This window comes from Scyliorhinus torazame, chromosome 1 (genome assembly GCF_047496885.1).
Source record: "Scyliorhinus torazame isolate Kashiwa2021f chromosome 1, sScyTor2.1, whole genome shotgun sequence".
Taxonomy (NCBI): domain Eukaryota; kingdom Metazoa; phylum Chordata; class Chondrichthyes; order Carcharhiniformes; family Scyliorhinidae; genus Scyliorhinus; species Scyliorhinus torazame.
The window spans coordinates 289,657,925-289,678,929 of NC_092707.1; the positions used below are offsets into that span (position 1 = coordinate 289,657,925).

The 21,005-nt window shown below is 48.6% G+C and overlaps 1 protein-coding gene across 1 annotated transcript; it reads right to left on the minus strand.

Annotated features, from left to right (window-relative positions):
* Positions 1–10,736: 10,736 nt before the first annotated feature.
* On the minus strand, positions 10,737–20,482 carry LOC140420976 (uncharacterized). Its single transcript, XM_072505238.1, has 4 exons — positions 20,418–20,482; positions 19,686–19,858; positions 12,524–12,673; positions 10,737–11,225 (listed from the first exon to the last, which is right to left on the minus strand). The coding sequence occupies exons 1-4, from the start codon at positions 20,480–20,482 to the stop codon at positions 10,846–10,848; spliced, it is 768 nt and encodes a 255-aa protein (XP_072361339.1). The 3' UTR covers positions 10,737–10,845.
* Between the last annotated feature and the right edge of the window lie 523 nt (positions 20,483–21,005).

Genomic DNA, 21,005 nt, shown 5'->3' on the forward strand with positions numbered 1-21,005 from the left:
CCCACTCGATCCAAGCCTTGCAGTATCTTGTAAGTTTCAATAAGATCCCCCCATATCCTTCTAAACTCCCAACGAGTACAGACCCAGAGTCCTCAAACATTCCTCATACGACAAATTCTTCATTCCGGGGATCATTCTTGTGAACCTCCTCTGGACCCTTTCCAAGGCCAGCACATCCTTTCTTAGATACGGGGCCCAAAACTGCTCACAATACTCCAAATGTGGTCTGACCAGAGCCTTACACAGCCTCAGGAGTACATCCCTGGTCTTGTATTCTAGCCCTCTTGACATGAATGATAACATTGCATTTGCCTTCTTAACTGCCGACTGAACACACACATTAACCTTAAGAGAATCGTGAACAAGGACTCCCGTCCCTTTTGTGCTTCTGCTTTCCGAAGCATTTCCCCATTTAGAAAATAGTCTATGCCTAAATTCCTCCTTCCAAAGTGCATAACCTCACACTTTTCCACATTGTATTTCATTTGCCACTTCATTGCCCACTCTCCTAGCTTGTCCAAATCCTTCTACAGCCCCCTTGCTTCCTCAATACTACCTGCCCCTCTGCAGATCTATGTATCAGCTAAGTTTTACTATTGCAAGGGAAGGGGGGGGGGGGGGGGGGGAGAGAGAGAGGGGGGGACTTTTGCTATTTAATTGTAAGTGTTGTTGTAGGTTTTGTATTAAAATTGCTTTAAAAAGTTTAATAAAAATTTCCCCCCAAAATTCACACTGCATGTTTAAATCATGGTAATTAGTAGCACAAAAAGAGGGCGTGCCCTATCTTCCCTCTGACTCTACATAACTGCCATTGTGAATCCCGATGGAAGCGGTGTGCCTGATGCATTCCTGGGAAAGCGGAAAACTTGCCTACGAGATTAGAGCAGCCAATTTGCTAGCATGGAGAATGCTGCTCTCTTCTGGTGGGGACTGGTCACCTCCGCAGCAGAATTTGAGACCAGGTTTTGCAACCCGGCTAAAGATTATAGCATAAATCAGACAGCAGCTCCTGGTAGTTAAACACTGAAACCAGGAAGTTATTTTGCTCCTCCCTGTGCTTCTGTGGTGGCTCGAAGTGAGGTTTATAGTAACAAGTAAAGCTAAACTACACACAGGCAGAGTCACTAAACAGGTATTCACGGTCTGGCTCCAAGGTTCACTCTGGCCAGAACCCCACTCCAAGGGCCCTAAGCTTTTTCCTCATTTGTCAGGGTTCTCGTGCGCCCACATGCCAGTTTCGTGCTCGCCTATTAAAGGGGCCACACCACCACAGCTTCACTAATAGTTTCAGCATTGTAGTTCATGCAGGGGCAGGAAGTTGCAGAACTTACCCAGTCATTTCCCACTGAAGGATTTGGGTTGATCCTATTCAAAGTGAACTTTTAATGACATGACAGTTTTATTAATTGCCAAACCACTTCTGGGGCCTGAATATTTACTTTCACAAGTGTGAATCTTATTCCTTAAATATTTAACCTAAAAAAATAAAAAAAACTACGTTTTTCTTTTCTTCCCATCTCTCTATTCCCTTTCTGTACAGGATCCGAACTTCCATTCCTTGATCTGGACTATGCTTTTCACAGCAGATTCAGCACATTCCTTTGCTCTCCTCATTATAGATTTTGTTTTGTTCTTCTTTGCACTAGAAACAAAGGATGAAAAGATTGCCACTAGTCAGACTTTATTAGGAGGTGTTGCTTGCTCACAGTCTAAGGTGAAGGAGAGAAAATCTCCCAGTGTCTCTGATGATGTCACCATGTAACACTGCACAGATTGGTTTACATAACACTCCTATTCACACATTCTGCTATCTTATCTTTTGCCACAATTAGTACTCTTCAGTCCTTAATGCCACCATTAACCTAATGACATCTTCCTCAATCTTTTCTTTGCTCTGACCTTTCAGTCCTTTATTCTGCCCGACTTCCTCCCCGCCTTCAAACTATATATTTGACCCACTTTGTTCTGCAGAAGAGTCATATTGCACTCAAAATGTTAACCGTTTCTCTCCACAGATGCTGCCACATCTGCCGAATTTATGCAGCATTTTCTGTTTTTATTTCAGATTACCAGCATCTGCAGTATTTTGCTTTTATTTGATGCTGGACATGTTGACTACCAGAGCAGAACAAAGGCTCAGAATCCTACGGCAAGTAACTCACCTGCTGACTTCCCAAAGCCTGTCCACCATCTACAAGGCACAAGTCAGGAGTATAAAGGAATACTCTCCATTTGCCTAGATGAGTGCAGCTCCAACAACACTCACTCTCCAGGACAAAGGGAGCAGCACGGTGGCACAGTGGTCTCACAGCAGCGAGGACCTGGGTTCGATCCCTGCCCCGGGCCACTGTCCGTGTGGAGTTTGCACAATAGTCTCACCCCCACAACCCAAAAAGATGTGCAGGGTAGATGAATTGGCCATGTTAAATTGCCCCTTAATTGGAAAAAAATAATTGGGTGCAATTTATTTTTTTAAAAACGATTGGGGATAAAGCAACCCGCTTGATTGCTCCCCCTTCCACAAACATACAATTCCTCCATCACCAATGAACAGTGGCAGCCGTGTGTACCATCTATAAATGTACAGGAACTCACCAAGGCTCCTTAGATAGCACCTTCTAAACCCAAGACCACGACCATCTAGAAGGACAAGTGCAGCAGATACCTGGGAACCCCACCACCTGCAGGTTCCCCTCCAAGTCACTCAGCACCCTGACTTGGAAATATATTGCTGTTCCTTCACTGTCACTGGGTCAAAATCCTGGAACTCCCTCCCTAACAGCACAGTGGGAGTACCTACACCTCAGGGGCTGCAGCAGTTCAAGGCAACTCACCACCACCTTCTAAAGGGCAAATATGGATGGGCTGGCCTAACCAGTGATGCCCACATCTCGTAAAAGTGAAGAAAATAAAAGGAGAGGGTGCTGCTGTTGGAACACCTTTCTTGCCACCAGATTTGGAGGATCTGATGAAGGCATGTTGCTATTACTTCTCCAGTGCTTTGAGACAAAGCCCGTCCACCATCTACAAGGAACAGGTCAGGAGTGTGATGGCATACTCCCCATTTGCCTGGATGAAGGAAGCTCAACACCATCCAAGACAATGCAGCCTGCTTGACTGGCACCCTATCCACCGCTTTAAACATTCACTCCCTCCACCACTGACGTAAAGTAAAAGCCATGTGTACTATCTACAAGGTGCATTGCAGCAACTCACCAAAGGTTGGTTTGACAGCACTTTCCAGATCCATGGTCTCTACCATGTAGGTCTAGGGCAGCAGGTACATGGGAACACAACAATCTGCAAGTTCCCCACCAAGCATCCAGATTTGGAAATCTATCTCTGTTCCTTCACGGTACTGGGTCAAAATCCTGAAACTCCTTTCCTAATTGCACGGTGGATGTACGTACACTAAATGACTGCAGCGGTTCGAGGCAGCAGCTCACTACCACCTTCTCAAGGGCACTAAATGTTACTCTAGGCAGCAATGTCTATATCCTATGAATATAATTTTTGAAATTATAGAACATAGAACAATACAGCGCAGTACAGGCCCTTCGGCCCACGATGTTGCACCGAAACAAAAGCCATCTAATTCTTAAAAACTAATTATATTAGTTTTTACAATACAATTCTGACAGCAAATATCTTCACTAATTAAAAGAGTGCTCCCACGGCTACTGCCACACACAGTACAGGACAGGGTGCTCTCGGGGGGTGGGTGGGAATGGGGAAGATCTCGGAATCTTACCAGGTGATGCAGGAGGAGGAGGAGGCCTCGGTGGTGGAGTTGAAAGGTAAGTGGGAGGAGGAGTTGGGAGAGGAGATCGACGAGGGGACGGGGGCAGATGCCCTAGGGAGGGTGAACTCTTCCTCTTCATGCGCGAGGCTCAGCCTCATACAGTTTAAGGTGCTGCACAGGGCACACATGACTGGGACAAGGATGAGCAGGTTCTTTGGGGGTGAGGACAGGTGTGTTAGGTGCTCAGGGAGCCCAGCAAATCACACCCATATGTTCTGGGCATGCCCAGCGCTGGAGGAATTTTGGAAGGGCGTAGCGAGGACGGTGTCGAGGGTGGTAGGATCCAGGGTCAAACCGGGCTGGGGGCTCGCAATATTTGGGGTGGCAGAGGTGCCGGGAGTGCAGGAGGCGAAAGAGGCCGGAATTCTGGCCTTTGCGTCCCTGGTAGCCCGGCACAAGGATTCTCCTTCAGTGGAAATATACGAGGCCCCCAAGCGTGGCATCCTGGATCAGCGATATGGCAGGGTTCATTAAATTGGAGAGGGTGAAATTCACCTTGAGAGGGTCGGTACAAGGGTTCTTTAGGCGGTGGCAACCGTTCTTAGACTTTCTGGCAGAATGCTAGACATTGGTCAATGGCAGCAGCAGCTCGGGGCGGGGGGGGGGGGTTTACTTTATTTTTGTATATGTTATTTACACTGGAAGGGTCTGAGGGGGTGTATACACCTGTTGCCTTAAGTTGGGGTGTTAATGTTAATTTATTATTTAGGTGGGGAGGGGGTTTGCTTTTTGAGATTGTGTTTTGTATTTAACCCTGTTGGGTTCTTTTTTCTTTCTCATTTTGTTATGAATATTTTATGAAAACCTTTAATAAAAATTATTTTTTAAAGAGTGCTAGAATTTCTTATTGCACTGTAGAACATGTACGAGTGACAAAACACCATCAAATGCAATACGGTCAAGGAGGTGAATGCACTTTGGAGCTGCCAATCGAAATCATTCTGAAAAAAAGAGAAATTTATCCTCATTCAGTGGCTGTTTCATTAGTACCTACTCTGAATCACAACCAATGAGATAATTAAGAAAATTCTGATATACAAGGCCCAAGGAGGGAAATTAGAGTTTTAACTCCGCCAACATTGAGGAGCTGCACCTTCAGGAGATACAGGAAGGGTTCGAGGAGATTACAAAAAAGTGGGAATGACTGTGATTGCATGAATCTTTTCTGCAGCCCCACACATTTTTAATGTCACAACAAACGTTTTATATTAACCATAACCAAAGCTGTAGAATGAGTGGCATTTACAATTGGGGATTGGGAGGGGGGGGGGGGGGGGGGGGGGTGGTGAAGAGATGCAGGAAACCTTTCAAAAGAACAATGTCCTGGGCATTCTCTCCATCGCAGAATGGAAAGTCACTTAAAAAGCACAACATGGACTTCCGGTTGCGGTGATGCCGAGCTAGCCGCACGTTTCGGCGGCTCCAGCTCCGACAGACCTTCGGGCTCTTTTAAGAGCCCCAACGGGGAATTTTTCGACGACGCGACCCGGTGTGGGGTGTGTGGGAAGGGAGTCCCCCCCGAACGAAGGAAGAAAGAAACCGGCGGCGGCGGCTGCAGCCCGACGAACGAAGGAAGAAAGAAACCGGCGGCGGCGGCTGCAGCCCGAGGAATCATCGAACAAAAGGTCAGAGGGAGAGAAATACAAGATGGCGGCGGAGAAAGCGCAGGAGACATGGGGGCCTGAGCAGGATGAAATCGTGAGACGGTGCGTGGAGCTGCTGAAGAGGGAGGTGCTGACCCCGATGCTACAGGCAATTGAGGGGCTCAAGGAGACATTAAAGACCCAGGAGACTGAGCTCCGCGTGGTGGAGCAGAAGGTGACAGATATTGAGGACGAGATCCTGGGCCTGGCGGTTAAGACTCAGACGCACGAGGCACTTCATAAAAAGTGTACTGAAAGGATCGAGGCCCTAGAAAACGGAGCGCGAAGGAAGAACCTTCGGATACTAGGTCTCCCTGAGGGTGTGGAAGGAGTGGACTGTGGAGAGTACGCAAGTACGATGCTAAGCTCGTTGATGGGAGCTGAGGCCCCTGCGGGCCCCATGGAGGTGGAGTGGGCAAATCGGATTCCGGCGATTTTACCGCCTTAAGGTCAGAGAAGAGGTCCTGAGATGGGCTAAAAAGATGCGGAGTAGCAAATGGGAGAATGCGGTGGTACAGATATACCAGGATTGGAGTGCGGAGGTGGCGAGAAGGAGGGCGAGCTTCAACCGAGCCAAAGAGGTGTTGCATAAAAGGAAGGTGAAGTTTGGGATGCTGCAGCCGGCAAGACTATGGGTCACGTATCAGGAGAGACACTATTATTTCGAGACGGCGAAGGAAGCATGGTCCTTCATCAAAGAAGAGAAATTGGACCGGAACTGAGGGACTGATGCTGCAGGAAATGTTATTGTTATTGTTAATGTTACGGTGGAAGTTAATTGAGAAGTAAACAGGGAAGGGGGGAGACATTGGGGAAATGTGGGCGCCAGTGAGGGGGGGGGAAGACGGGACATAGTCGGAGAATGGGGAAGGAGAGGGGGAGGGGAAAGGGAGCTGCGCCATAAGAGGCGGGTCAGGTAAAGGGATGTTCCTGCGCCAGAAAGAATAAGGCGGGAAGACAGGCGCAAGGGAGTTCCCCCACACGGGGGGGGGGGGGGGGGGGGGGGGTCGAGGAGTGAGCAGGAGCAGCCGGGGTCAGTTGAAGTCAGCTGACTTACGGAAGTGATATGGGGGGAGCAATCATGCTAGATAGGGATCTAGCGGGGGGGGTCTGGGTTGCTGCTGCGGAAATCCAAAAGGAAATGGCTAAAGAGTGGGTGGGCGGGGATGGTGTGCGACGCTGGGGGAGCGAGCGGGAGCGCGGAGGTGGGATATGGGACTGGCCTAGAGAAGGTAATGGCTAGTCGACGCGGGAGGGGGGCAGGTAGCCCCCTAGTGTGGCTGATCACGTGGATCGTGAGAGGCCTGAATGGACCGAAAAAAAGGGCCCGAGTGCTCGCGCATTTGAAAGGACGAAGGGCAGACGTGGTTATGCTCCAAGAGACGCACCTAAAGGTGGCGGACCAAGTTAGGCTAAGGAAAGGATGGGTGGGACAGGTGTTCCACTCAGGATTGGATGCAAAGAACAGAGGGGTGGCCATCTTGGTGGGGAAACGGGTAGCATTTGAAGCAAAGAACATCGTAGCAGATAGCGGAGGTAGATATGTAATGGTGAGTGGTAGGCTGGAGGGAATGGAGGTCGTGTTGGTTAATGTGTATGCCCCAAATTGGGACGACGCGGGATTCATGAGACGGATGCTGGGGCGTATACCGGACCTGGAGGCAGGAAACTTGATTTTAGGAGGGGACTTTAATACGGTGCTGGACCCGGGGCTTGATAGATCCAGCTCAAGGACCGGAAGAAGGCTGGCAGCGGCCAAGGTACTTAAGGGGTTTATGGACCAAATGGGGAAGTGGATCCATGGCGATTTTTTAGACCTAGGGCTAGGGAGTTTTCCTTCTTCTCCCATATCCATAAAGCGTACTCCCGGATAGATTTTTTTGTTTTGGGAAGGTCGTTGATCTCTAGGGTGGAAGAAGCGGAGTACTCAGCCATAGCGGTTTCGGATCATGCCCCACATTGGGTGGACCTGGAAGTAGGAGAGGACAAGGAGCAGAGAACACTCTGGCGATTAGATGTGGGACTGATGGCGGATGAGGGAGTGTGTGCAAGAGTGCGGGGGTGTATTGAGAGATACCTGGAGGTCAATGACGACGGCGAGGTGCCTGTGGGAGTGGTCTGGGAAGCATTAAAAGCGGTGGTCAGAGGAGAGCTGATCTCTATTGGGGCCCACAAAAGGAAAACAGAGGCCAAGGAAAGGGAAAGATTACTGGGGGAGATTTTAAGGTGGACAGGGAATTTGCAGAGACCCCGGAGGAGGAATTGTACAGGGAGAGGAGACGACTCCAGACGGAGTTTGACCTTCTGACCACCAGAAAGGCGGAGGTACTGTGGAGGAAGGCACAGGGGAGGAGGTATGAATATGGGGAAAAGGCTAGTCGCCTGTTGGCGCATCAATTGCGAAAGAGGGCAGCAGCGAGGGAGATAGGAGGAATTAGAGACGAAAGGGGAGACACTATGCGAAGGGCAGGAAAGATAAATGAGGTGTTCAAGACCTTCTATGAGGAACTGTATAGGTCTCAACCCCCAGAGGGAGAGGAGGGGATGCGGCAGTTCCTGGACCAATTGAGGTTCCCGAAAGTGGAGGAGCAGGAGGTGGCAGGCCTGGGGGCGCCGATTGAGGTGGACGAGGTTATTAAGGGTCTGGGAAGCATGCAAGCAGGGAAGGCCCCGGGGCCAGACGGGTTCCCAGTGGAATATTACAGAAAATATGTGGACTTGTTGGCCCCGTTGATGGCGAGGACGTTCAATGAGGCCAGGGAAGGGGGGACTCTACCCCTGACGATATCGCTAATTTTGAAGAGGGACAAAGATCCGTCGCAGTGCGGGTCCTATAGACCTATTTCACTATTGAACGTGGACGCCAAATTGCTGACAAAGGTACTGGCATCGAGGATAGAGGACTGTGTCCCGGGGGTGGTGCACGAAGACCAGACAGAGTTCGTAAAAGGGAGACAACTGAATGTTAACGTGCGACGACTATTAGGGGTGATAATGATGCCCCCAGTGGAGGGGGAGGCAGAGATAGTGGCGGCAATGGATGCAGAGAAGGCATTTGATAGGGTGGAGTGGGAGTATTTATGGGAAGTGTTAAGGAGGTTTGGGTTTGGGAATGGGTTTATTAGCTGGGTTAGACTTCTTTATGGGGCTCCAATGGCAAGCGTAGTTACAGGTCGACATAGATCGGAGTATTTCCGATTATATAGGGGAACAAGACAGGGATGCCCGCTGTCTCCATTGTTGTTCGCGTTAGCAATTGAACCTCTGGCCATGGCGTTGAGAGACTCCAGGGAATGGAGAGGGGTGATTAGAGGGGGAGAAGAGCACCGAGTCTCGTTATACGCAGATGACCTATTGTTATACATGTCGGACCCAGCGGGGGGATGATAGAGGTTATGCAAATTTTGAGGGGGTTCGGGGAATTCTCGGGGTATAGGCTAAACATGGGGAAGAGTGAATTATTTGTGATACATCCAGGGGACCAGAGTAGAGAGATAGAAGGCTTACCGCTAAGGAAAGTGGAAAGAAACTTCCGATACCTGGGGATTCAGATCGCTAGGAGCTGGGGAACCTTGCACAGACTTAATCTGACACGGCTGGTAGAACAAATGGAGGAGGACTTCAAGAGGTGGGACATGCAGCCTCTATCGCTGGCGGGCAGGGTGCAAGCAATTAAGATGATGGTCCTCCCGAGGTTCTTATTTGTATTTCAATGTCTCCCTATACTAATCACCACAACCTTTTTTAATAAAATAGATAGGAGCATCACGAGCTTCGTGTGGGCAGGGAAAGTTCCGAGAGTAAGGAGGGGGTTCCTTCAGCGTAGTAGGGACAGAGGAGGACTGGCACTACCAAACTTGGGTGATTACTATTGGGCCGCCAATGTGGCAATGATACGTAGATGGATGATGGAGGGTGAGGGAGCGGCGTGGAAAAGACTGGAGAGAAAGTCCTGTAAAGGGACGAGTTTAGAGGCGCTGGTGACGGCGCCGCTACCGATCTCACCTAAAAAGTTTACCACGAACCCGGTGGTGGCGGCAACATTGAATATCTGGGGACAGTGGAGGTGACAGAGAGGGGTATGGGGAGCCCTGGTGGGGTCCCCTATCAGGAACAACCATAGGTTCGCCCCAGGAAGAATGGATGGAGGATTTCAGAGCTGGTACCAGTTGGGAATTAGGAAGGTGGGAGATTCATTTATAGATGGGACTTTTGCGAGCTTGGGAGCATTGGAGGAAAAGTATAAGTTGCCCCGGGGAAATTTTTTGCGATATATGCAGGTGAGGGCGTTTACTAGACAACAGGTGAGGGAATTTCCGTTGCTCCCGACACAGGGGATACAGGACAGGGTGCTTTCAGGGGTGTGGGTCGGAGAGGGCAAGGTGTCAGAGATTTATAGAGAGATGAGGGAAGAGGGGGAGGAGTCGGTGGGTGAACTAAAAAGTGGGAAGAAGAATTAGGGGAGGAGATAGAGGAGGGTATGTGGGCTGATGCCCTAAGCAGGGTAAATTCCTCCTCATGCGCCAGGCTTAGCCTGATTCAATTTAAGGTGCTACATAGAGCACACATAACGGGGGCAAGATTGAGCAGGTTCTTTGGAGTGGAGGACAAATGTGGGAGGTGTGGCGGGAGCCCGGCAAACCACGCACATATGTTTTGGGTGTGCCCAGCACTGGAAGGGTATTGGAAGGGAGTGACGGGAGTGATTTCGCAGGTAGTGAAGGCCCGGGTCAAACCAGGCTGGGGGTTAGCTCTATTTGGAGTTGCGGAAGAGCCGGGAGTGCAGGAGGCGAAAGAGGCCGATGTCGTGGCCTTTGCGTCCCTAGTAGCCCGGCGCAGGATCCTACTCATGTGGAAGGAGGCGAAACCCCCCGGACTGGAAGCCTGGGTAAATGATATGGCGGGGTTCATTAAACTGGAGCAGATAAAGTTTGCCCCGAGAGGATCGGCTCAAGGGTTCACCAGGCGGTGGCAGCCATTTCTCGACTACCTAGGGGAACGTTAGAGGGAAGACAGATGACCAGCAGCAGCAACCCAGGGGGAGGTGGGGGGGGGGGCTTTAGTTTAGTTTAGGTCAATAGATAATGGGGTTGTTACTTGTGTATCGTTAAAAATCTCTGTTTTGTTATTGTTTCGTTTGCTTTGTAAGAGGGAAAAATTGTTGTTTGGAAAAAAATGTCAATAAAATATATATATTTTTTTAAAAAGCACAACATGATTTATCTTGGATAGCGTTCAAACATGATGTCTCAAACATTTTTATTTTTATCTACATTTTCAATTAATGCCATTCTGCAGAATTATTGGGAAGAGTGTAACAAAACCAATTCATCAACTAAAAAATAAATAGCGATGCAGCATCATGGGCCAATTATTCTTTCCAAATTGGACTCTGGCCTTTTATAAATGAATCGTTTCTACAGCAGGCCGGATTTTCACTGCAGGAAATCTATTCATCTCCTCAGAATGAATTTCTCGTTCATTTGGTTCTTCAGGTATTGGTTGAAATTTTGTGAATGATACATAGCTGGAACTCTTGCGAGGTTTAATGAACAGCAATTCCTCACTTTCGGATTCTTCTTCTGACGATGATGATAGAGTTCTTACAGAGAAGCCACCGAAGCCACCTGAATTTGAGTCACAAGTTCTGAAGTACTTTTTATGTGATCTTTTAAACAGCACAAAGCAAAGAGTCAATATTATTGCTGTGAGCAGGAAAGCACATATAGCAGAACCAATCAGGATTTCCTGTAAGCCAAATGAAGACCAAAAGCCAGAATCTGAAAGGAGAAAAATATAGATCCCTCTCTAAATCCACTGTTTCTTCATCCCAAAACAGTTTGATTCTGCATTGTTTAATGTTACTATAGAGTAAGATACTTAAAATTTAAAGAGAAACAATTTTTCTTATCTAAGAGGATAGGTCCGTGACCAAACAGGAGTTACTTTTTGTTGATGAATATTTAGAGCTATTGAGCGTGATGTATCCAAAAGGGGCCTAGCTATCAGAATTCCAGTATTCTCTACATTAAAGCCAAAGATCATTTGTAATATTTTCTACTATTTAACAGTTTGAAACCATTGTGTTCCTTTTCTGTAAACTTTCTAAATTGTAAATGTCCTCATGGGTCTCTCTTCAGTTTATTCTTTCCCCCAATTATTGGAGAAAAATAAGCAGATAAGGTTTACCAATCGAATTGGGATGAGTTGCCAGAGAGTAAGGGTGCAGGTATTGCAGGCAAGACCAGATGGTCCTGGGCATTGGAATCAGCAAAGGTAGAACCACAGAAATTCAAACTACTTCAGGCACAGCCACACACAATTCTAATTAAGGTGACAGTTTGAATCTCTCAAGGTGGCTTAGTGACCTAACTGAAATCTCAGGAGCACTTCATAAAACATGTTTTAAAAAAATTAAAAATCCATTGTTTTGAGTGCTGAACAGGTAGTTTTCATAAAATTTCAAAGAGTGAATCTGGAACTCTGCATGTGGGTGGCACGGTAGCACAGTGGTTATCACTGTTGCTTCACAGCGCTAGGGACCCGGCTTGGGTCACTCTGTGCGGAGTCTGCACCTTCTGCCTGTGTCTGCGTGGGTTGCCTCCGGGTGCTCTGGTTTCCTCCCACAAGTCCCGAAAGAGGCGCTTGTTAGGTGAATTGGACATTCTGAATTCTCCCGGTGTGTACCTGAACAGGCGCCGGAGTGTGGCGACTAGGGGGTTTTCACAGTAACTTCATTGCAGTGTTAATGTAAGCCTACTTGTGACACTAATAATTATTATATTAGGCACAATCTTGCTCCTGTGAATTCTTTCCTGAGCTAGGCAAATGAAGGAAAGGGATCGCTTGGATCGAGTGGATTGTGCCATTACTAGCCTCAAACTAAGTTTCAAAGTTAAATATTTTATTTTCTCGAGATGCTCGTTGATATTCCAACCACAATCCATTATGTGCCACCTGCACTTATTAATTTGTGCAAAACATCCAAAAAAGATTTGCATTTTTACAGCATTGTTATTTAAGCACAATGGCAAGATGTATTTTAAATCAGAGAACAGAATCAATAGTATATACTTACCCAATTCCACTGGATCAATACATACTTGACTGTTTGTCATTGAACGATTCTCAAGTCCATTTTCACACTGGCAGAAATATGAGCCAATAGTATTTAGACATTTTGCTTCCTTGCCACATGCTCCAATTTCAGATTTACATTCGTCAACATCTGCAAGAGTAAAAATACTGAGGATCTGCAAACAATGTGGAGATAACAGTGGCAGAGAGAGGCAGGAGTATGTCACCATGTTTAAACACCCCCACCCCCTGCAAAAAAAGCTAATTTTAACATTGATTAAAAAGCGTTCTCTTGGAATTTAAACAGAGGTCCCACCAATGATGCCAATATCACTGTGATAGTCATTGAAGCCACTTGCGTCACATTAATTACAAGAGAGATAAAGCGAATACACTAGGAGCTGCTCAAAGTAAGGTCCAACATACTGCTCGGTCCAATGCCTACTGGTTACATTTCTGCCAAACATTCCAGATGCTCTCAACGCAGGGAATGAATGAAGGGATCAAAAAGGCAACATGTCCATCAGCAAATAGAACAGCCCCATTGAAAACAAAGGCAGGGAATGTCATCATTGACTGGAACAGTTGGAAAGATGAGTTGAACTCCAGGGAGAACAGTCACCAAGGAAGATCTAGACATCATTAAATATTTGGCCATGTTGCTGCAGACTGCAGATCCTGGCTGATCCACAGCTACCCTGAATCCCAGTGGTTTCTGAACTGAAAAATCTACAATCAGAATCCCTACAGTGCAGACAGAGGCTATTTGACCCATCGAATCTGCACCGACACTTCGAAAGAACAACTTACCTAGGCCCAATCTCCCACCCAAAGGGGCAATTCAGCGTGGCCAATCCACCTAACCTGCACATCTTTGGACTTTGGGAGGAAACCAGAGCACCCGGAGGAAACCCACACCGACACGGCGAGAAAGTGCAAACACAGACAGTTACCCAAAGTCAGAATCGAACCCAGGTCCCTGGAGACAGTTGCTGATGGCTGTGACCGCTGGAGGCTGACTGGGAGGGCACGAGATGAGCAGAAACAAAGCTCTGTTGACTGAGAGGCTCAGAGAAAATAGAAACCAGCGAATTGTGCGCTTGCAAAGCCCATTGTCTTGCTCTGCAGCAAATGCAGTAGAACCCCCCCCCATTAAGAGTGGGGGCTCCTGAACCACATCAGACAATGCTTAATACATAGATGACCACCACTGTGTAAACCATCATCACGAGATGCAAGGCTGCCACCCACACATATAATGTCTCAAATCCAGCAAAAACTGGAGTCATCCAAAAACTCGACATTTTTAGAATGCACCATGCATCAATTTTAATACAGTAAAATAACTTACTGGGACAATTCAGCTGGGCACCACATGCTGCGGTTTGGCACCTGACTAGTTATCACTGCTTGTGCACCAGTCTATTCCCACACTCTGACCAACACTTGACCCCAACCAACCAGACTTGACCCAAACCATCCATGGCCCAAACAAACCTCGGCCCAAAATCCAGCATAGCCTCTGTCCCAGAGTTGCCAATTTTGGAGATGCTGTACCCATACTTACAAAACATACACACTAAAACCACAATAATCCAAAGATGTGCAGGTTAGGTGGATTGGCCATGCTATAAATTGTCCCTTAAGGTGGGGTTGCGGGAAAAGAGTGGGGTATTGGGCCTAGGACAGGGTGGTCTTTCGAAAGGTCGGTGCAGACTCGATGGGCCGAATGGCCGCCTTCTGCACTGTCGGGATTCTGTGATCAGTGGTGACATTAGAAAATTATTTTACCAATGAATTTTTTTTGTGGGTTTGTTACACATTGAACATAGAACATTACAGCGCAGTACAGGCCCTTCGGCTCTCGATGTTGCGCCGACCTGTGAAACCACTCTAAAGCCATCTACACTATTCCCTTATCGTCCATATGTCTATCCAATGACCATTTAAATGCCCTTAGTGTTGGCGAGTCCACTACTGTTGCAGGCAGGGCATTCCACGCCCTTACTACTCTCTGAGTAAAGAATCTACCTCTGACATCTGTCTTATATCTATGTCCCCTAAATTTAAAGGTATGTCCCCTCGTGCTAGACATCACCATCTGAGGAAAAAGGCTCTCACTGTCCACCCTATCCAATCCTCTGATCATCTTGTATGCCTCAATTAAGTCACCTCTTAACCTTCTTCTCTCGAACGAAAACAGCCTCAAGTCCCTCAGCCTTTCCTCATAAGATCTTCCCTCCATACCAGGCAACATTCTGGTAAATCTCCTCTGCACCCTTTCCAATGCTTCCACATCCTTCCTATAAATGCGGCGACCAGAATTGCACGCAATACTCCAAATGCGGCCGCACCAGAGTTTTGTACAGCTGCAACATGATCTCATGGCTCCGAAACGCAATCCCTCTACCAATAAAAGCTAACACACCGTACGCCTTCTTAACAACCCTCTCAACCTGGGTGGCAACTTTCTGGGATCTATGTACATGGACACCGAGATCTCTCTGCTCATCCACACTGCCAAGAATCTTACCATTAGCCCAGTACTCTGTCTTCCTGTTATTCCTTCCAAAATGAATCACCTCACACTTTAAAAAAAAATATATATAAATGTTTTATTCTCCATTTTTACATCCTCCCCCAAAATCTACTCCCCACCCACAAACAGCAAACAGTAACAAATACAAAATCAATCCCCTTAACAATACCAACGATCCCATCCTCCCACCACCCTAAACAACAGCCCACCCACCAATACACGCATTCAGCAAAACAAACCCTCCCACAGTGCCAACAAAAAAACAAAGGAGAAAAAGAAAAAGGAGTCCGGGACCGCCCATGGCCACCACTGACCCAGAGTCCACTCCCCCTCCCCCCCCCACCCCACCCAACGCCCTCCAACTTCCGAAAGTGCACCACACATGACACCCAAGAGCTGCCCCCCCCCCCCAACACCCACACCCAACACCCTCCAACCTCCGAAAGAGCACCACACATGACACCCAAGAGCTGCCCCCCCCCCCCAGTCTCCAACTCTCCCCGTCCACCGCCCCCTGCAAAATCCCTCCCCCCAACCCCGCCCCCCCCCCCCCAGCACGCAAACCCCGCACATTCACCCACACCCCAAAGAGACCCCACCCCGAGCAAAAGTCCCATCACCTCACCCCCCCCCCCCCCCACCCCCGTCCAAACACATACAACATTGGGCAGCACGGTAACATTGTGGATAGCACAATTGCTTCACAGCTCCAGGGTCCCAGGTTCGATTCCCTGCTTGGGTCACTGTCTGTGCGGAGTCTGCACATCCTCCCAGTGTGTGCGTGGGTGCTCCGGTTTCCTCCCACAGTCCAAAGATGTGCAGGTTAGGTGGATTGGCCATGATAAATTGCCCTTAGTGTCCAAAATTGCCCTTAGTGTTGGGTGGGGCTACTGGGTTATGGGGATAGGGTGGAGGTGTTGACCTTGGGTAGGGTGCTCTTTCCAAGAGCCGGTGCAGACTCGATGGGCCGAATGGCCTCCTTCTGCACTGTAAATTCTATGATAATCTATGAAACATTGGCTCCCACAGCCCACACATCCGCACGCAGCGTAACAAAAAAGAAAACAGTCATAAGGTCACACCGGCACACGGCCACCCCGCAACCTCCCAGCTCCGCCACAGTCTCCCCCCCCCCCCCCCCCCCCCCCCACCCCCACAAACCCCTCCGCCACTCCAAAACAAAAGTCCCTGAGCCTGCAAGTCACACCCAGCCTCGCCGGACACACAGCGCCGCACTATACCCCGCCAATGCACAGCGCCCTCCCCACCCGGCCGAAGGCAGACCGCCCCCCCCCGCCAGCCCCACCGTAAAGTCCTGGTATACACGTACACCAGCTCCAGCCCTCCGCACCACCCGCCCCTGCCTGGCCCAGCCCAGGACCCCCTCCCGCACACTGCACCCACGGAAGCACAGAGTCACAACCCCCGGCGGCCCACCCGCCCCCGGCAGAGGTCCCCACGACCGATGAGCCAGACCCAGTCCACACCGGGAGGGATCCATCCCCCCCCCCTACCCCCCACCCCCAACAGTCCCGCCAGCACCGCGGCAAAACACTCAGTCAGCCCCGGTCCCCAACTTCCCCCGGGCAGCCCCACAACCTCCAAACTCCGTCGCCCGGACCTGCCCTCCAGGTCCTCCACTCCTCCCCGCAGATCCCCGACACTGTCCACCACCCTCCGCACCCCCCTCCCCACCGAGGCAAGCTGACCACCGTGCCGCATCAACCGTGCCTCTACCTCCCCCAGCGCCCCCCCCCCCGCACCCGCCATCGCCCCCTCCACCAGCACACCCAACCCCCCCCCCCCCCCCACCGTCTCCATGCACCCCGCAAACCGCCCCCTGAATTCCGCAGCCACCACCCCAGCCACCTCCCCAGCCGCAAGCAACGCGGCCTCCCCCGGCGCCCCAGCCCCCACCCTCCCCAGCGACCCAGCGGCGACCCCTCCACTCTCCGATGGACCCCCAGCCGCCTTCCCCAAGGATGTTCCCCTGCTCGCCCTTGACATCTCCCCTCACCGTGCCCCCACTCCGCCGCCGCACCCCTGCCCCACCCCCACAGACCCCGGGACCGGGCCCAAAGCCCCGAAAATGCCACTCCTGAACGGGAGCCCTCCACCCCATGGCCGCCTCCCACCCGCCGCCACCGGAAGTCCACCTCACACTTTTCTGCATTAAACTCCATTTGCCACCCCTCAGCCCAGCGCTGCAGCTTATCTATGTCCTTCTGTAACTTGTAACATCCTTCCACACTGTCCACAACTCCACCGACTTTAGTGTCATCTGCAAATTTACTCACCCATCCTTCTACGCCCTCCTCCAGGTCATTTATAAAAATGACAAACAGCAGTGGCCCCAAAACAGATCCTTGTGGTACACCACTAGTAACTGGACTCCAGTCTGAACATTTCCCATCAACCACCACCCTTTGTTTCTTCCAGCTAGCCAATTTCTGATCCAAACTGCTAAATCTCCCTGAATCCCATGCTTCCGTATTTTCTGCAGTAGCCATTGTTATTGAGAAAATTTCTCATTCTACCCAGTAAAACCAAAACACAGCAAAATACAATTCCAAACTTATCCTCCCTCCTAACCCCACCCCCCAAAAAGCAAACAGATCGTAACCAGAACACACCTCCCTCCCCCCAAAAAACACGTGGGCGGTGACCAACACCCTAAAGTAGGGAATGCATGGCTGCCATCGAGAGTAGAACACCTCTGGCCAGCTCCGCTCCCACATCCTGGTGGAGCCTAACGGTGTGGCCCTCCCATTTGTAGTCCTAGTGGTCCTTCCCCCACCACAGATCATTCCTTTTCTTGGTAACTGTGAAAACGCGCGATGACGGCACGTGGTGATTCACCAAGCAGAGGCCCCGTTCTGAATGACTTGTGGGGCCTGATCCAACTTGGGAAGGTATGCCATTTGAACCTCTGCAACCATCTTCCCAAACAGCTGCAACATATATTTGTTGGGTTCGGACCTTCCAAACCCTCCGGCAGCCCGACGACTCAAATTCTGCCTTATTGAACAAATCTCCAGATTGTCCACCTTGGCCCTTAGCACCTGGTTATCTCCGGCCACCCATACCAATTCCACATCCAGGGAGGTGATCTGGTAACTCTGCCTCGAAAGGGCTGCAGCCACATCCTGTAGCACCGCGCCATGCACCTTTACCGTCAGGTCCATTTGTTTCCTCCCCCAAGGCTACACGAACAGGCGGGCAGGGTCCTTCCACTGCTCTGTTTGGGTCTTAGGCCGTTTCTGATGTTCCCCCGCCAAAATGCCTGTAAGCATCTCAGCAGTCAGTGGAGTGGCCACACATGCAGCAGGAGCCTCCACCATTTTCTCAGCAGGCGATGTCAAGTGGCTTGTAGGTGAACTTGCAGATGGCGATGTCCCTCGTCCTTCGAGATAGACAGGCTGGAGGCTTGGAAGGTGATGTGTTTCTTTTCCAATTAAGGGGCAATTTAGCGTGGCCAATCCACCTACCCTACATATCTTTGGGTTGTGGGGATGAGACCCACGCAGCCAGGGGGAGAATGTGCAAACTCCACACAAAGTGACCTGGGGCCAGACCGAACCCGGGTCCTCAGTTCCGTGAAGCAGCAGTACTAACCACTGCGCCACTCTTGGAAGGTGCTGCTGACAGAACCGTGACAAGTTGCTTGGTTTTATTTAGTCATTGTCTAAATATTAACACTGATATAAAGCAAAGTGAGCAATTTCTTCTTGCACCTACAAATGGCAGCAGTATGCAAACCTTACTAGTTTTAAATACATTCAATGAATTCCTATTGATAATGTTACAAACTTATTTACATGGCTGGGTTCATTAACTGTAGCCTTCAATTAGATTTTCCCAATAAGCAATGTTGTGCTGTATTTATTGGAGTTGATCCAATTTCCGAGTCACGTGGATTCAAAAACATGACTGACATTTCAGAAATCACATTGCAATGTCACTTCGACAGGATGCGTTTTATTTTTTATGCCACTATGTCTCAGATATTCACCACGATTCATCTGAAAGGGACTGAAAAATGGTTCATGATTTTTACTCTAAACGGTCATCTTCCTACTTCCCATCAGGGGGATTTCATTGGAATATGCTCTCCAAGCAATATTTTCAATGATCATAAATTGTACAAGGTGCTATATCCATAGTCAGTGATACTAACCCAAGTAGAAGTGAGCTGTACCCCCATACCACTCAATCCCAGTCTTGGTACAAGGATTACCTAGTGCTCTGACATTTGGCCATCTCAATCCTTCTGATTAGCTGTATTGTTCGTGTCAATTTGAAAACAACTTTAAAAAGCCACATCAGCATTTTCAAATAATGTGGCATAAAAATAAAAGTGAATGATTTTAAAACAGAAAGCCATGGTGAAAAATTGGAACTTAAAGGAGACTCTAGAGAGTGCCTATTAAATTTATATTGGCCACGGGTCAAACTTGAGGCCTTTATCTGGTATAGCAGAGTTTGACCCTTTTGACTCTGGAGCAGAAATAGATTTTGCAATGCAAAGCAATACATTAGTGCATTACTTCATAATAACATTTCAAGAGGAATCCTTTTAACCATTCAACATTTAAAACATAGAAATAGAAAATATTTAAATTACCTTGGACTGAAATTGAAACCAAATAGACTTCTCCATTTCTCAGGAGAGTCACCGATTTGTTTAACAACTTATTCAACAACTTATTCATCTGAATCGGTAGAGTGTGGTAGATGTTCTCTCCATTCTGACCAAAGTACAGCTGATATTCAAAGGCAAGACCTGAAGAATTGATCCTGCAACAAGGAACAGTTACAATACAAACTGCAAATTATCTTCACATGGCTGGTGAAATGATAAACCTTGTCACATACTAAGTTAATACTTTAAGACCCATCAATGTGGTTGCAATGGCTTCATTGACTGATGGAGTCATCAGTGCCTATCCCTTGATGTACAACTCAGTTTTGTTCTCAGCTTTATGGAAATTACTTTATATATTTATGCTTTTAGTTCAAGTAATTCACATCTGCACTTCCATTCAAGCTGCAGGATACAATGGAATACCGTGCTTGCTTTGTGCATAAATCTTCTAGATTCCAGTCCACTGAAATTATTACTACAGGATGCAGCCCAACTTAGGCTAACCCTGAATAGATAAGATGTGGGGCAACTGTCTTGAAGTGAACTAATTTCTTTGAAGAGCAGTTTTTAAATGACTGCTGCATATTGATGTTGGTAATCGAGAAAGCAAGAGTGAGTAACCCTGGTAACTGGGCCATATGGTAAAAGTACACTCACTCACTTAATCAGCAGCAATTGGAGGTTTGCTCTGAGCTACAAGGATCTCTCAACCTGTCGGTATTTGTGGCAGATTCCTCTTGCTGCTCACTGGCAACATCAGGGGTTGGATTCTCCATTCTAGAGACCAAGTACTCCTGCCAGAGGAGACTCGCAAATGGTCGCCACTGGCACTAGGAGTGGTGCCCAGGTACAATTCCCTCCGTTTCCATGCAAATTTATACATGGAGGAGAGATCCATCAGAATCCCAGTATTGTGCCTCCATCTTGAGTGGGCGACCTGATAAGAGGTCCAGCAGCATGATGCCCCTCCCCCCAATGTAAATCCTCTTCCCCTCTGCCTCCCATTATGCAGCCCCCCCCCCCCCCCCCCAGTTCCTCACCACATCAATAGTATGCTTTTCACTTCCTCTTTTTCACAGCAAAAAATACTTGGTTGCTTTTGGCTTTGGATGTGGTGAGGTCATAGCAAATGTGTTGAAAACATTGTGGTTAGCATCAAAGCAGGGTACTGGAGATGCATTCAAGCATAAAGGGAAAGATAGATCAACAATTCACCCGGCTCTGGAGTAATAAAAACTGTCAAGCACTGGCTGATGCAATATATTCTGTATGAAATTGAATGGAAGATTTGCATTGCAA